Below are 16,593 nucleotides of genomic sequence, written 5' to 3' on the forward strand. Positions count from 1 at the left end.
GTGACTAAAGGATTTTTACATCTGAAAGACTTGCAAGGGGTACTGGCACCAGAAGACCAGTCCTCCCAGGTTCCCCTTCAGCCTATGTTGGGATCAGATCTGTTTTATATTTTCTTTAAACAGAAACATTGTTTGATTTAGTTTAGTTTTTATATGTATTTTTGGTAGTTTGGTGTTTTTTTGTGAGTTTTTTGTTCCATTTTGGGAATCCTGTTTCCATCGCGCACAGCAGGTGGCAGAATGCACATTCAATTGTGCGATCTCCATTAGAAGAAGATGTTGCCACGTGATGTGTACTGGATCAGCTGATATATGGTCACGTGATTTTTAACAACAAGGAAGAAGCCGTTTGCACCGAAGAACATACAGCGGTTTTTTTACAACGTTTATAATCAGTGATTATTATGTTTAACGTTCTTTATTCTTCTTTTAGGTTTTCCTTGTATTGAATTCAGCATTACGTGTTAATAGATAATTTGGTTGTTTTTAAATGTTCGGAACCTGACTAGATACTTTTATCTGGCAACAATTCCTGCAGAAGCCACAACAATGAGCGCGTTTAGAAAAAGAGGAAGCGTTCTTGTTGTCCTTTATTACGTCGGGAGTTTTCACGTCCTTTTCGGATACAATGTATCCAGAGGAGAGCAGCACGATCTCAGCCTGAACAGGAAATGGACCATACAGAACTCAAATGGGTCTCTGTCGCTTCCTGCAGAGGTACCGGGGTGTGTACACTCTGCTCTCCTGAAACAGGGCTTTATCAAGGTGAGAAGAGCTGTGATGTTTTCTGTCTTTTTTTTAAGCCAGGTGAGCGAGAAGGGGGTAGCTGCAGCCCAATATGGCGAACGGAGTACACGCGAGTGGTGGTCGAAAGGAAAGCAGTCATCCCTCACTTAAACAATACTATCGCCATCTACTGGCCAGTGTACCTACAGCAATCACAACAAGTGGTCCCTCACCAAAACCAATATGGTCGCCTTCTATTAGCCGGTGTATGTTTGGCCAAACTGTTGTCTGGTATAATCATCATGAAACACAGAAGTCAGGTTCCTTTACTAATGTATTTACTACAACTTTGAACCGACACTTCACTTCTTATTCTCCTTTACTCCTTCTTCTGCATCTCGGTTAGCAAATATAATTATTGAGTTTATGTCCAAAATATCATATCATATATGTCTTCTTTTTCAAATGTCACAGTATTTTATATTTTTGAATAATACAAATTTCGAAATGTACTGAATGAGTGGTGGGTGACCCTAGGGTGGCAACACATACAGCTCTGGAAAAAAATAGGAGACCACTGCAAAATGATCCGTTTCTCTTATTGTACTATTGTACTATTGGGCTACAGCTACCCATACTCCAGTCACCATATTGGGGAACAGCTACCCATACTCCAGTCACCATATTGGGGAACAGCTACCCATACTCCAGTCACCATATTGGGGAACAGCTACCCATACTTTAGTCACCATATTGGGGAACAGCTACCCATATTCCAGTCACCATACTGGGGGACAGCTACCCATACTTCAGTCACCAGATTGGGGAACAGCTACCCATACTCCAGTCACCATATTGGGGGACAGCTACCCATACTCCAGTCACCATATTGGGGGACAGCTACCCGTATGCCAGTCACCATATTGGGGGACAGCTACCCATACTCCAGTCACCATACTCGGGGACAGCTACCCATATTCCAGTCACCATATTGGGGGACAGCTACCCATACTCCAGTCACCATACTGGGGGACAGCTACCCGTATTCCAGTCACCATACTGGGAGACAGCTACCCATACTCCAGTCACCATATTGGGCTACAGCTACCTGTATTCCAGTCACCATACTGGGGACAGCTACCCATACTCCAGTCACCATATTGGGCTACAGCTACCCGTTCTTGAGATCAGCTGACTGACAAATTACCAAATTTTTTACATGAAAATGCCTGGTTCTCTCTCTCTTTTGTCTCTCTCTCCTGTCTCTCTCCCTCTCTCCTGTCTCTCTCCCTCTCTCCTCTCGCTCTCTCTCTCTCCTGTCTCTCTCTCTCTCTCTCTCCTGTCTCTCTCTCTCTCTCTCTCCTGTCTCTCTCTCTCTCTCCCCTGTCTCTCTCCCTCTCTCCTGTCTCTCTCCCTCTCTCCTGTCTCTCTCCCTCTCTCCTGTCTCTCTCTCTCTCTCTCCCCTGTCTCTCTCTCTCTCTCCTGTCTCTCTCTGTCTTTCAGGATCTCTACTTCAGGTTCAATGATGTAGCATACAGGTGGATCGCTCTTGACAACTGGACATACACGACTACATTTTCTGCCTCAACAGAGCTAAGGTACTGTTTACACAGCTTACAATTTCAGCCCCATGGTGTCACTGTATTCACTACTCCCAGGGCTGCTGCCCCGGACACTGGACAAGCCTTGTCTTTCAGGGCCTGTTCCCTGGACTCAGAACAAGCCTCGACTTTCAGGGCCGGTTCCCCGGACTCAGAACAAGCCTTGTCTTTCAGGGCCGGTTCCCCGGACACTGGACAAGCCTTGTCTCGGACTAAAAAATAACCTTCGATAGAGATTCTCCACTGAGCTGTCTTTTTAGTCTAGAACTAGGCTTAATTTGTGTCCGGGGAGCCACCCTTCAGTTTTACTAAGATAGACCTTCCTGTCCTCTGCTCCAGGGCTAAACAAAGAGTCCAGCTGGTGTTTGAAGGAGTGGACACTGTAGCGTCCATCTCTCTGAATGGAGTTGTTGTGGGAAAGACAGACAACATGTTCCGCAGATATGTATGGAAAAAGTATATTATTTACCTTATGAATGTTGTTTACGTTGCACATTTTGTAGCATATAATTCAAGGTGTGTCTAATCATGTATGATAGTTTAGTTAAATGGTCAAATCTGTTTTATCATTTACGTAGTATGTATGTATAGTGATTATGTTTGATCTGGCCCAAACATAACGACCATAAGCCATTTAGCAGACACCTTTATCCAAAGAGACATCCTCCAGAGCGTGCACACATTTTACCCAGAGGGCATCGAACCCCGAATCCCGGCATTGCAAGCGCTATGCTTTACCAACTGAGGCTGGGCCACTTGATAACATGATTCCCTGATGTTCAGGACTTCAGCGTAGGCCAGTTGTTGAGGGAGGGGGAGAACGTTGTGAAGGTGAGCCTCCTCTCCCCTGTCTTGTACGCCTCAGAGAGGAGTCAGGCTCACTCCTCCTACAGCGTGCCCCCTGACTGTCCTCCACCCGTTCAGAAGGGAGAATGTCACGTCAACTTTATCAGAAAGGTGAGTGGCTTTTCATCTTTTCAGTTAATAGTACTTATTGTGTGTTGACAGAAAATATTCAATTTTTTAACAATATTAGCTTAGTAACGTTAAGCTAATTTTCTAGCTAGCTAGCACAAACAATGTTATCTTGTCTAGTAGACCTAGCTAGCTACGTCAGTAACCAACTTTAATGTCCTTCTCTGGACTGACATTTGCAATTGCTTATTTCAATTTACCTCGGTGTTTCATGTCCACACCATAACGCAACGCTGGCATCCTGCACATTGAGACACTTTTTACTCTGTCATTCACCACATTCTTATTGGCAGGCTCGACAGCCTTGGTTTCTCTAATGACTGCCTCGCCTGGTTCACCAACTACTTCTCTGATAGAGTTCAGTGTGTCAAATCGGAGGGCCTGTTGTCTGGACCTCTGGTAGTCTCTATGGGGGTGCCACAGGGTTCAATCCTCGGGCCAACTCTCTTCTCTGTATACATCAATGATGTCGCTCTCGCTGCTGGTGATTCTCTGATCCACCTCTACGCAGATGACACCATTCTGTATACTTCTGGCCCCTCTTTGGACACTGTGTTAACTAACCTCCAGACGAGCTTCAATGCCATACAACTCTCCTTCTGTGGCCTCCAACTGCTCTTATATGCAAGTAAAACTAAATGCATGCTTTTCAATCGATCGCTGCCCGCACCTGCCTGCCCGTCCAGCATCACTACTCTGGACGGTTCTGACTTAGAATACGTGGACAACTACAAATACCTGGGTGTCTGGTTAGACTGTAAACTCTCCTTCCAGACTCACATTAAACATCTCCAATCCAAAATTAAATATAGAATCAGCTTCCTATATCGCAAAAAGCATCCTTCACTCATGCTGCCAAGTCTCTGCTAGGTAAAGCCTCGACTTATCTCAGCTCACTGATCACCATAGCAGCACCCACTCGTAGCACGTGCTCCAGCAGGTATATTTCACTGGTCACCCCCAAAGCCAATTTCTCCTTTGGTCGCCTTTCCTTCCAGTTCTCTGCTGCCAATGACTGGAACGAACTGCAAACATCTCTGAAGCTGGAGATTCATATCTCCCTCACTAGCTTTAAGCACCAGTTGTCAGAGCAGATCACTGCACCTGTACATAGCCCATCTGTAAACTGCCCATCTATCTACCTACCTCATCCCCATACACTATTTATTTATTTATCTTGCTCCTTTGCACCCTAGTATCTCTACCTGCACATTCATCTTCTGCTGATCTACCATTCCAGTGTTTAATTGCTATATTGTAATTACTTCGCCACCATGGCCTATTTATTTCCTTAACTTACCTCATTTGCACTCACTGTATATAGACTTTTTGTTTTCTTTTGTTCTACTGTATTATTGACTATGTTTTGTTTATTCCATGTGTAACTCTGTGTTGTTGTTTGTGTCGAACTGCTTTGCTTTATCTTGGTCTGGGTCGCAGTTGTAAATGATAACTTGTTCTCAACTAGCCTACCTGGTTAAATGAAGGTTAAATAAAAATGTAATAAAAAAAAATATGTCCACTGGTTTCTAGTGGTGTTGATGTTCTTCTTCCGGCTCCATTTATCATGACGGACACATTATCTATGACATTATCCATCACATTATCCAGATAATGTAGCTGCCGCTCTCACAACCAAAATAAACGTCTTCAGAAATAGAAGGCATTTCGGAGGAGGCAAAAATCAGGTTGAACCATTCTAGCCAATCAGAGGGCAGATCTCACTGTGAACAACAGGCACAACTGTTTCCGCTAGTTACCACAGCCACAAAGACGATAGTCTACATCGTAGACATTCATGAAAACTAAAATTCGCTTTGTGGTTTTCATTTAAGGTTAGGGATAAGTTTAACACTGTGGTTAAGGTTTCAAATCACCATCCAACATACAGATGCTTATGACGTTGGAGTCATTATTGTGTGTCCTAGAAAATAACAGTCAATTATATTTGTTTTCACCATTCACCCGTTGGATAACTCTCCTGTCTGATGGTCTTTTACCCCACCAGGCTCAGAGTTCCTTCAGCTGGGACTGGGGACCGTCATTCCCAACCCTGGGGCTGTGGAAGGGTGTTCATCTGGAGGCCTTTGATGTGCTGCGCCTAATCCATCTCTCTACTGTACCAGTCTATAGTATGTCTCTGTGTCTCTCTCTGTGTCTCTCTCTGTGTCTTTCTCTGTGTCTCTCTGTGTCTCTCTCTCTCTGTCTCTGTCTCTCACTCTCTCTCCATGTGTCTGACTCTCTGTTTGTCTCTCTCTGTGTCTCTCTGTGTCTCTGTCTCTCTGTGTCTCTGTCTCTCTATCTCTCTGTCTCTCTATCTCTCTATCTCTCTCTCTCACTCTCTCCAACTCTGTCTCTCTGTTTTCTCTCTCTCTCTCTCTCTCTCTCTCTCTCTCTCTCTCTCTCTCTCTCTCTCTCTCTCTCTCTCTCTCTCTCTCTCTCTCTCTCTCTCTCTCTGCATGGGTATCTAACTATTCTGAACTTATCTATACAGCTACTCTGTGAACTCTCCTAGGCTGAATCCCAAATCACCCCCTTGCGCCTCTGGCCTCCATTTGTGCGTTCTGCCTTCGCCATATGCACAAGTGTCCCAAATCTGAGGGAGTTAAAATGATGGAAGGTGTATTAGACTCTTCGATAGCCACTTTGACCGAGTCTTGCTTCGCTGCTGCGAGTTGATAGGGGCGAGGGGGTGGTTTGGGATTCACCGCTAGTCATGGAAAGCCGTCTTCTTCCTCTTCTTCCTCTTCCTGTCTCCCAGACTCCTCTCTGTCTCAGTGGGTGGTAACGGTGGAAGTGTTGGTTGATGCTGTGGAGGAGACTAAAGTCCAGGTCAACCTCTCTCTGATGGAGCTGTCTACAGAACAAACCTTCATGGTGTTGTTTCCATCTGGGCAGAGCAAGAACACCTTGAGCCTCCATGTCAACACAGTTAGTATGGGCTGCTGGGTGGGAAGGTGACTTATGGTTCTGGAACTAATGGCTCCCTGTTCCCTTTATAGTGCCTTACTGTTGACCAGAGTCCTTTACAGTATAGTGCCCTACTGTTGACCAGAGTCCTCTACAGTATAGTGCCCTACTGTTGACCAGAGTCCTCTACAGTATAGTGCCCTACTGTTAACCAGTCCTTTACAGTATAGTGCCCTACTGTTGACCAGAGTCCTCTACAGTATAGTGCCCTACTGTTGACCAGAGTCCTCTACAGTATAGTGCCCTACTGTTGACCAGAGTCCTCTACAGTATAGTGCCCTACTGTTGACCAGAGTCCTCTACAGTATAGTGCCCTACTGTTGACCAGAGTCCTTTACAGTATAGTGCCCTACTGTTGACCAGAGTCCTCTACAGTATAGTGCCCTACTGTTGACCAGAGTCCTCTACAGTATAGTGCCCTACTGTTGACCAGAGTCCTATACAGTATAGTGCCCTACTGTTGACCAGAGTCCTCTACAGTATAGTGCACTACTGTTGACCAGAGTCCTCTACAGTATAGTGCCCTACTGTTGACCAGTCCTATACAGTATAGTGCCCTACTGTTGACCAGAGTCCTTTACAGTATAGTGCCCTACTGTTGACCAGAGTCCTCTACAGTATAGTGCCCTACTGTTGACCAGAGTCCTCTACAGTATAGTGCCCTACTGTTGACCAGAGTCCTCTACAGTATAGTGCCCTACTGTTGACCAGAGTCCTCTACAGTATAGTGCCCTACTGTTGACCAGTCCTCTACAGTATAGTGCCCTACTGTTGACCAGAGTCCTATACAGTATAGTGCCCTACTCTGTTGACCATCCCTTTACAGTATAGTGCCCTACTGTTGACCAGAGTCCTCTACAGTATAGTGCCCTACTGTTGAGTCCTATACAGTATAGTGCCCTACTGTTGACCAGAGTCCTTTACAGTATAGTGCCCTACTCTGTTGACCAGAGTCCTTTACAGTATAGTGCCCTACTGTTGACCAGAGTCCTATACAGTATAGTGCCCTACTGTTGACCAGAGTCCTCTACAGTATAGTGCCCTACTGTTGACCAGAGTCCTCTACAGTATAGTGCCCTACTGTTGACCAGAGTCCTCTACAGTATAGTGCCCTACTGTTGACCAGAGTCCTTTACAGTATAGTGCCCTACTGTTGACCAGAGTCCTCTACAGTATAGTGCCCTACTGTTAACCAGTCCTTTACAGTATAGTGCCCTACTGTTGACCAGAGTCCTCTACAGTATAGTGCCCTACTGTTAACCAGTCCTTTACAGTATAGTGCCCTACTGTTGACCAGAGTCCTCTACAGTAGTGCCCTACTGTTGACCAGAGTCCTTTACAGTATAGTGCCCTACTGTTGACCAGAGTCCTCTACAGTATAGTGCCCTACTGTTGACCAGAGTCCTCTACAGTATAGTGCCCTACTGTTGACCAGAGTCCTCTACAGTATAGTGCCCTACTGTTGACCAGAGTCCTCTACAGTATAGTGCCCTACTGTTAACCAGTCCTATACAGTATAGTGCCCTACTGTTGACCAGAGTCCTTTACAGTATAGTGCCCTACTGTTGACCAGAGTCCTCTACAGTATAGTGCCCTACTGTTGACCAGAGTCCTCTACAGTATAGTGCCCTACTGTTGACCAGAGTCCTCTACAGTATAGTGCCCTACTGTTGACCAGAGTCCTCTACAGTATAGTGCCCTACTGTTGACCAGAGTCCTCTACAGTATAGTGCCCTACTGTTGAGAAGGGCCCTTGGGGTTATAAAGGTAATAGGATGCCATTTGGGACACATCTTATCTCTACTGGAATGTCCGGGTTTTAGCATGTCTCTATTTTTCATCGTGCTGAGGTAAATGTTTAGTGTGTGTGTGTTGTAGAGTAACCAGGTGAAGCTGTGGTGGCCCAGTGGCCATGGTGAGCAGCACTCCTATCATCTCAGTGTGAGAGGAACCATGCTGGAGGGAACAGCCATACTCAGGACAGACACACAGGTCAGACCTCAACATCTCTACTCCTCTACTATCCCCTCTTTTCTCTCTGTCTCCAGTCCTCTCTTTTCTCTCTGTCTCCAGTCTTTTCTCTCTGTCTCCAGTCCTCTCTCTTCTCACGGTCTCCAGTCCTCTCTCTTCTCACGGTCTCCAGTCCTCTCTTCTCACGGTCTCCAGTCCTCTCTCTTCTCACGGTCTCCAGTCCTCTCTCTTCTCACGGTCTCCAGTCCTGTCTCTTCTCACGGTCTCCAGTCCTGTCTCTTCTCACGGTCTCCAGTCCTGTCTCTTCTCACGGTCTCCAGTCCTGTCTCTTCTCACGGTCTCCAGTCCTGTCTCTTCTCACGGTCTCCAGTCCTCTCTCTTCTCACGGTCTCCAGTCCTGTCTCTTCTCACGGTCTCCAGTCCTCTCTCTTCTCACGGTCTTCTGTCTTCTGTCTTCTCTCTGTCTCCAGTCCTCTGTCCTCTCCCTCAAAGTGTCAATGAATCTGATTTAATGTAAGTAGTAGTATTTAGTTCACCTGTTTACACTAGACAGAATGCTAAAATCTTCACTGGTGATCTTAGCCTTTCAGTGTTACTAATCAAATCAAATCAAATGTATTTATATAGCCCTTCGTACATCAGCTGATATCTCAAAGTGCTGTACAGAAACCCAGCCTAAAACCCCAAACAGCAAGCAATGCAGGTGTAGAAGCACGGTGGCTAGGAAAAACTCCCTAGAAAGGCCAAAACCTAGGAAGAAACCTAGAGAGGAACCAGGCTATGTGGGGTGGCCAGTCCTCTTCTGGCTGTGCTGGGTGAAGATTATAACAGAACACGCCAAGATGTTCAAATGTTCATAAATAACCAGCATGGTCAAATAATAATAATCACAGGCAGAACAGTTGAAACTGGAGCAGCAGCACGGCTAGGTGGACTGGGGACAGCAAGGAGTCATCATGTCAGGTAGTCCTGAGGCATGGTCCTAGGGCTCAGGTCCTCCAAGAAGGAGAGAGAGAGAGAATTAGAGAGGGCATACTTACATTCACACAGGACACCGGATAGGACAGGAGAAGTACTCCAGATATAACAAACTGACCCTAGCCCCCCGACACAAACTACTGCAGCATAAATACTGGAGGCTGAGACAGGAGGAGTCAGGAGACACTGTGGCCCCATCCGAGGACACCCCTGGACAGGGCCAAACAGGAAGGTTATAACCCCACCCACTTTGCCAAAGCACAGCCCCCACACCACTAGAGGGATATTTTCAACCACCAACTTACCATCCTGAGACAAGGCCGAGTATAGCCCACAAAGACCTCAGCCACGGCACAACCCAACCCTCCAGGTGTATTTAACATCCTCTCTGTCTCCAGGTGTATTTAACATTCTCTCTGTCTCCAGGTGTATTTAACATCCTCTCTGTCTCCATCCTCTCTGTCTCCGGGTGTATTTAACAGCCTCTCGGTCTCCAGGTGTATTTAACATCCTCTCTGTGTTAATCCCAAGGTGTATTTCCGTACAGTAGAGCTGGTCCAGGAGCCAATCGCTGGTTCCCCTGGGCTGAGTTTCTACTTCCGGGTCAACAAGAAGCCCATCTTCCTGAAGGGGTCAAACTGGATCCCAGCTCACGCCCTTCAGGACCTGGTCAGCCCTGCTGAGTGAGACACACATACATACACACACACACACACTTGTGTCTTTGGTCTTAATCATGATATCAACCTTTCACTCATTAAATACTTCTAAGATGGGATGTGTTTTGTATATTTGAAACGGCCACATTATAATGTCATTATGTTTACATTATGATTCAAACAAGACTTTAGTGTTCTGATTGAACACACCGGTGCGTCAGTCTAAGTTACTTCACACAACAAATCCCCATCAAAATCTGTCAGTTTAAACAAGAGATGTGTCTCAATCCACCGCATCTGCCAGTGTCTCACTTCCCCATCTGAGGTGAAAGGTGACAGAGTGGTGTTTATCAGACGAGGAGACATCCCATCTGTGGTGACAGAGCTAGAGTGGTGTTTATCAGACCAGGAGACATCCCCTCTGAGGTGACAGAGAGGTGTTTATCAGACCAGGAGACATCCCATCTGTGGTGAGAGTGGTGTTTATCAGACCAGGAGACATCCCATCTGTGGTGAGAGTGGTGTTTATCAGACCAGGAGACATCCCATCTGAGGTGACAGAGTGGTGTTTATCAGACCAGGAGACATCCCATCTGAGGTGACAGAGTGGTGTTTATCAGACCAGGAGACATCCCATCTGAGGTGAAAGGTGACAGAGCTAGAGAGATGTTTATCAGACCAGGAGACATCCCGAAAATCAGTCTTGTCATGTAAACGTCTGTAGCGTCTGAACCGTTTGGGAGCCCACTGTGGAGCATTAGATATTAAACCTTAGTCTGAAGGTAGCCCATACATATATTATATATATTTTTAAATATTTTATTTTATTCCTAAAGAGTTCGTAAAATTCTAAATCAAATTAGCAAAATGATCCATGTTATGACCATCTTAAACCAATATGTCAGCTCCCGTCTTAGACTGGAGTTAAAACCCTCACTGTAACCTGATAGATTTGAACAGACCCTAGTTAGTCGTTACTGTCTTGTTCGGTCTTTGCCTAACCATTGACAACAGTTGTTCTGTTTCAGTGTGAGGAACCTTCTACAGTCGTCTGTCAGCGCTAATATGAACGCTCTCAGGGTCTGGGGGGGAGGAGTCTATGAGCAGGACATGTTCTACTCTCTCTGTGATGAGATGGGGATCATGGTAACTGACTGACTAGTACTCTTTCTCGTTGTCTTCGTCACAAACTCCCAATTCCCTTTATACCGCTGTACTTTTGACCAATACCTTGTCTGTTCTTAGATCTGGCAGGACTTCATGTTTGCCTGTGCCATGTACCCCACTGAGCCTGACTTCATAGAGACGGTTAGAGAGGAGGTTGTCCAACAGGTGAGCTACACCTACAGGGTTGACTTTGGTATCTTTGTCCAGGCCTCGACGGCCCGTAGAGCGCTCTGCAAATCTCCTGTTTCTGTAGCGTGAGGCAGCTTGATGCAGCATCCCCTGGACAAGGCCTTGATGTATGTTAATATTGATAAGGATGACTCATTTCCTGGTTATAGCATGTAATAACACGTGTTCCTTCCTGTTTCCTCGCCCCAATCAGGTGAGGCGCTTAAAGTCCCACCCCTCGGTCATCGTGTGGAGTGGGAACAACGAGAATGAGGCTGCCCTGGCCACTAACTGGTTCGGCATCCCCGTTGCCCAGCAACCCCGGTACCATAGAGACTATGTGACTCTGTATGTGGACAACATCAGGGCTATTGTTCAGAAGGTGAGAGACATATCTGAGACATTGAACTAAGAAATACTGAGTCATGATCTGTGTCTAATGCCACCCTAAACCCTATTACCTATGTGGGTCATTCTACAGAAGTCTAAATTGGGGATTGATTGTTTTTCTTGTAATTTGAATCTTATTTTAATTTCCCCCAAACTTTCAGTAGACATTTACAGAATATACAGTACACTAACCTTATATACAGAATATACAGTACACTAACCTTATATACAGAATATACAGTACACTAACCTTATATACAGTACACTAACCTTATATACAGTCTATTAACCTTATATACAGAATATACAGTATATTAACCTTATATACAGTCCACTAACCTTATATACAGTATATTAACCTTATATACAGAATATACAGTATATTAACCTTATATACAGAATATACAGTATATTAACCTTATATACAGAATATACAGTATATTAACCTTATATACAGCACACTAACCTTATATACAGTCCACTAACCTTATATACAGTATATTAACCTTATATACAGAATATACAGTATATTAACCTTATATACAGTCCACTAACCTTATATACAGAATATACAGTATATTAACCTTATATACAGCACACTAACCTTATATACAGTCCACTAACCTTATATACAGTATATTAACCTTATATACAGAATATACAGTATATTAACCTTATATACAGTCCACTAACCTTATATACAGAATATACAGTATATTAACCTTATATACAGTATATTAACCTTATATACAGAATATACAGTACACTAACCTTATATACAGTATATTAACCTTATATACAGAATATACAGTATATTAACCTTATATACAGCACACTAACCTTATATACAGAATATACAGTACACTAACCTTATATACAGTATATTAACCTTATATACAGAATATACAGTATATTAACCTTATATACAGCACACTAACCTTATATACAGTACACTAACCTTATATACAGTATATTAACCTTATATACAGTATATTAACCTTATATACAGTATATTAACCTTATATACAGAATATACAGTATATTAACCTTATATACAGAATATACAGTATATTAACCTTATATACAGTATATTCACTTTATATATAGTACACTAACCTTATATACAGTATATACAGTATACTAACCTTGTACAGTATACAAACCTTATATACAGTATATATAGTATACTAACATTATATAGTTTACTAACCTTATATACAGTATATACAGTACACTAACCTTATATATAGTATACTAACCTTATATACAGTATACTAACCTTATATACAGTATATATAGTATACTAACATTATACAGTATACTAACCTTATATACAGTACACAAACCTTATATATCAAATCAAATTTATTTATATAGCCCTTCGTACATCAGCTGATATCTCAAAGTACTGTACAGAAACCCAGCCTAAAACCCCAAACAGCAAGCAATGCAGGTGTAGAAGCACGGTGGCTAGGAAAAACTCCCTAGAAAGGCCAAAACCTAGGAAGAATCCTAGAGAGGAACCAGGCTATGTGGGGTGGCCAGTCCTCTTCTGGCTGTGCCGGGTGGAGATTATAACAGAACATGGCCAAGATGTTCAAATGTTCATAAATGACCAGCATGGTCGAATAATAATAAGGCAGAACAGTTGAAACTGGAGCAGCAGCACGGCCAGGTGGACTGGGGACAGCAAGGAGTCATCATGTCAGGTAGTCCTGGGGCATGGTCCTAGGGCTCAGGTCCTCCGAGAGAGAGAAAGAAAGAGAGAAGGAGAGAATTAGAGAGAGCACATGTGGGGTGGCCAGTCCTCTTCTGGCTGTGCCGGGTGGAGATTGTAACAGAACATGGCCAAGATGTTCAAATGTTCATAAATGACCAGCATGGTCGAATAATAATAAGGCAGAACAGTTGAAACTGGAGCAGCAGCTTAGAAATTCTAGGGACAATTAGGAGGCCTGCGTCTTGTGACCGTAGCGTACGTGTAGAGAGATAGGCAAGCCCATGTAATGCTTTGTTGGTTAGCAGTAAAACCTTGAAATCAGCCCTTGCCTTTACAGGAAGCCAGTGTAGGGAGGCTAGCACTGGAGTAATATGATCAAATTTTTTGGTTCTAGTCAGGATTCTAGCAGCCGTATTTAGCACTAACTGAAGTTTATTTAGTGCTTTATCCGGGTAGCCGGAAAATAGAGCATTGCAGTAGTCTAATCTAGAAGTGACAAAAGCATGGATTCATTTTTTTGCCTCATTTTTGGACAGAAAGTTTCTGATTTTTGCAATGTTACGTAGATGGAAAAAAGCTGTCCTTGAATCAGTCTTGATATGTTCTTCAAAAGAGAGATCAGGGTCCCGAGTAACGCCAAGGTCCTTCAGTTTTATTTGAGACGACTGTACAACCATTAAGATTAATTGTCAGATTCAACAGAAGATCTCTTTGTTTCTTGGGACCTAGAACAAGCATATCTGTTTTGTCCGAGTTTAAAAGTAAAAAGTTTGCAGCCATCCACTTCCTTATGTCTGAAACACATTCTTCTAGCAAGGGCAATTTTGGGGCTTCACCATGTTTCATTGAAATGTACAGCTGTGTGTCATCCGCATAGCAGTGAAAGTTAACATTATGTTTTCGAATGACATCCCCAAGAGGTAAAATATATAGTGAAAACAATAGTGGTCCTAAAACGGAACCTTGAGGAACACTGACATTTACAGTTGATTTGTCAGAGGACAAACCATTTAGAGACAAACTGATATCTTTCCGACAGATAAGATCTAAACCAGGCCAGAACTTGTCCGTGTAAACCAATTTGGGTTTCCAATCTCTCCAAAAGAATGTGGTGATCGATGGTATCAAAAGCAGCACTAAGGTCTAGGAGCACGAGGACCGATGCAGAGCCTCGGTCTGATGCCATTAAAATGTAATTTACCACCTTCACAAGTGCCGTCAGTGCTATGATGGGGTCTAAAACCAGACTGAAGCATTTCGTACACATTGTTTGTCTTCAGGAAGGCAGTGAGTTGCTGCGCAACAGCCTTTTCTAAACATTTTGAGAGGAATGGAAGATTCGATATAGGCCGATTAGTTTTTTATATTTTCTGGGTCAAGGTTTGGCTTTTTCAATAGAGGCTTTATTACTGCCACTTTTAGTGAGTTTGGTACACATCTGGTGGATAGAGAGCCGTTTATTATGTTCAACATAGGAGGGCCAAGCACAGGAAGCAGCTCTTTCAGTAGTTTAGTTGGAATAGGTTCCAGTATGCAGCTTGAAGGTTTAGAGGCAATGATTATTTTCAACAAAGCCTCCTTTGTTGAAAATGATTTCAATTTTCAACAAAGCCTCCTTCACTCACGCCGCCAAACATACCCTAGTAAAACTGACTATCCTACCGATCCTCGACTTCGGCGACGTCATCTACAAAATAGCTTCCAACACTCTACTCAGCAAACTGGATGCAGTTTATCACAGTGCCATCCGTTTTGTTACTAAAGCACCTTATACCACCCACAACTGCAACCTGTATGCTCTAATCGGCTGGCCCTCGCTACATATTCGTCGCCAGACCCACTGGCTCCAGGTCATCTACAAGTCCATGCTAGGTAAAGCTCCGCCTTATCTCAGTTCACTGGTCACGATGGCAACACCCACCCGTAGCACGCGCTCCAGCGCCTTTCGTTCCAGTTCTCTGCTGCCTGTGACTGGAACGAATTGCAAAAATCGCTGAAGTTGGAGACTTTTATCTCCCTCACCAACTTCAAACATCTGCTATCTGAGCAGCTAACCGATCGCTGCAGCTGTACATAGTCTATCGGTAAATAGCCCACCCAATTTTACCTACCTCATCCCCATACTGTTTTTATATTTATTTACTTTTCTGCTCTTTTGATCTCACCCATGGGGTCAAAATTATCACAAGATCGGTGAGCAAAAATCCCAGAACCACACGGGGGAACCTAGTGAATGACCTGCAGAGAGCTGGGACCAAAGTAACAAAGCCTACCATCAGTAACACACTACGCCGCCAGGGACTCAAATCCTGCAGTGCCAGACGTGTCCCCCTGCTTAAGCCAGTACATGTCCAGGCCCGTCTGAAGTTTGCTAGAGAGCATTTGGATGATCCAGAAGAAGATTGGGAGAATGTCATACGGTCAGATCCAACCAAAATATAACTTTTTGGTAAAAACTCAACTCGTCGTGTTTGGAGGACAAAGAATGCTGAGTTCCATCCAAAAGAACACCATACCTACTGTGAAGCATGGGGGTGGAAACATCATGCTTTGGGGCTGTTTTTCTGCAAAGGGACCAGGACGACTGATCCGTGTAAAGGAAAGAATGAATGGGGCCATGTATCGTGAGATTTTGAGCGAAAACCTCCTTCCACCAGCAAGGGCATTGAAGATGAAACGTGGCTGGGTCTTTCAGCATGACAATGATCCCAAACACACCGCCCGGGCAACGAAGGAGTGGCTTCGTAAGAAGCACCGAGTCAATGTTGAGGCTATATACAGGTGGGTACCGGTACCGAGTCAATGTGGAGGCTATATACAGGGGGTACCGGTACAGAGTCAATGTGGAGGCTATATACAGGGGGCACCGGTACAGAGTCAATGTGCGGGGGCACCGGTGTCGAAGTAATTATGGACATGTAGGTAGCGTTATTAAAGTGGCTATGCATAGATAATAACAGGGAGTAGCAGGTAGCCATTTGAATAGCTGTTCAGTAGTCTTATGGCTTGGGGGTAGAGGCTGTTTAGAAGCATCTTGGACCTAGACTTGGCACTCCGGTACCGCTTGGCGTGCGGTAGTAGAGAGAACAGTCTATGACTGGGGTGGCTGGGCCTTCCTCTGACACCGCCTGGTATAGAGGTCCTGGATGGCAGGAAGCTTGGCTCCAGTGGTGTACTGGGCCGTACACACTACCCTCTGTAGTATCTTACGGTCGGAGCCGAGCAGTTTCCATACCAGGTGCACTACTAGTGCACTACTTTAGACCAG

General features: G+C 44.3%; 1 protein-coding gene across 2 annotated transcripts in view; it reads left to right on the forward strand.

Annotated features, from left to right (window-relative positions):
* Positions 1-317: 317 nt before the first annotated feature.
* LOC139375479 (beta-mannosidase-like) overlaps positions 318-16,593 on the forward strand; it is a 32,335-nt gene continuing 16,059 nt past the window's right edge. Inside the window, exons 1-11 of one of the 2 annotated variants that reach the window (XM_071117298.1) lie at positions 318-765; positions 2,230-2,324; positions 2,667-2,772; positions 3,111-3,284; positions 5,311-5,434; positions 6,064-6,233; positions 8,151-8,264; positions 9,753-9,904; positions 10,909-11,026; positions 11,126-11,212; positions 11,430-11,597. In XM_071117298.1, the coding sequence (XP_070973399.1) occupies positions 550-765; positions 2,230-2,324; positions 2,667-2,772; positions 3,111-3,284; positions 5,311-5,434; positions 6,064-6,233; positions 8,151-8,264; positions 9,753-9,904; positions 10,909-11,026; positions 11,126-11,212; positions 11,430-11,597 (1,524 nt within the window). In that variant the 5' untranslated portion in view covers positions 318-549. The remainder of the gene's footprint in view (positions 766-2,229; positions 2,325-2,666; positions 2,773-3,110; positions 3,285-5,310; positions 5,435-6,063; positions 6,234-8,150; positions 8,265-9,752; positions 9,905-10,908; positions 11,027-11,125; positions 11,213-11,429; positions 11,598-16,593) is intronic. The other variant, XM_071117299.1, reaches the window with a different exon arrangement.

The sequence above is a fragment of the Oncorhynchus clarkii genome, chromosome 19, assembly GCF_045791955.1.
Source record: "Oncorhynchus clarkii lewisi isolate Uvic-CL-2024 chromosome 19, UVic_Ocla_1.0, whole genome shotgun sequence".
NCBI lineage: Eukaryota > Metazoa > Chordata > Actinopteri > Salmoniformes > Salmonidae > Oncorhynchus > Oncorhynchus clarkii.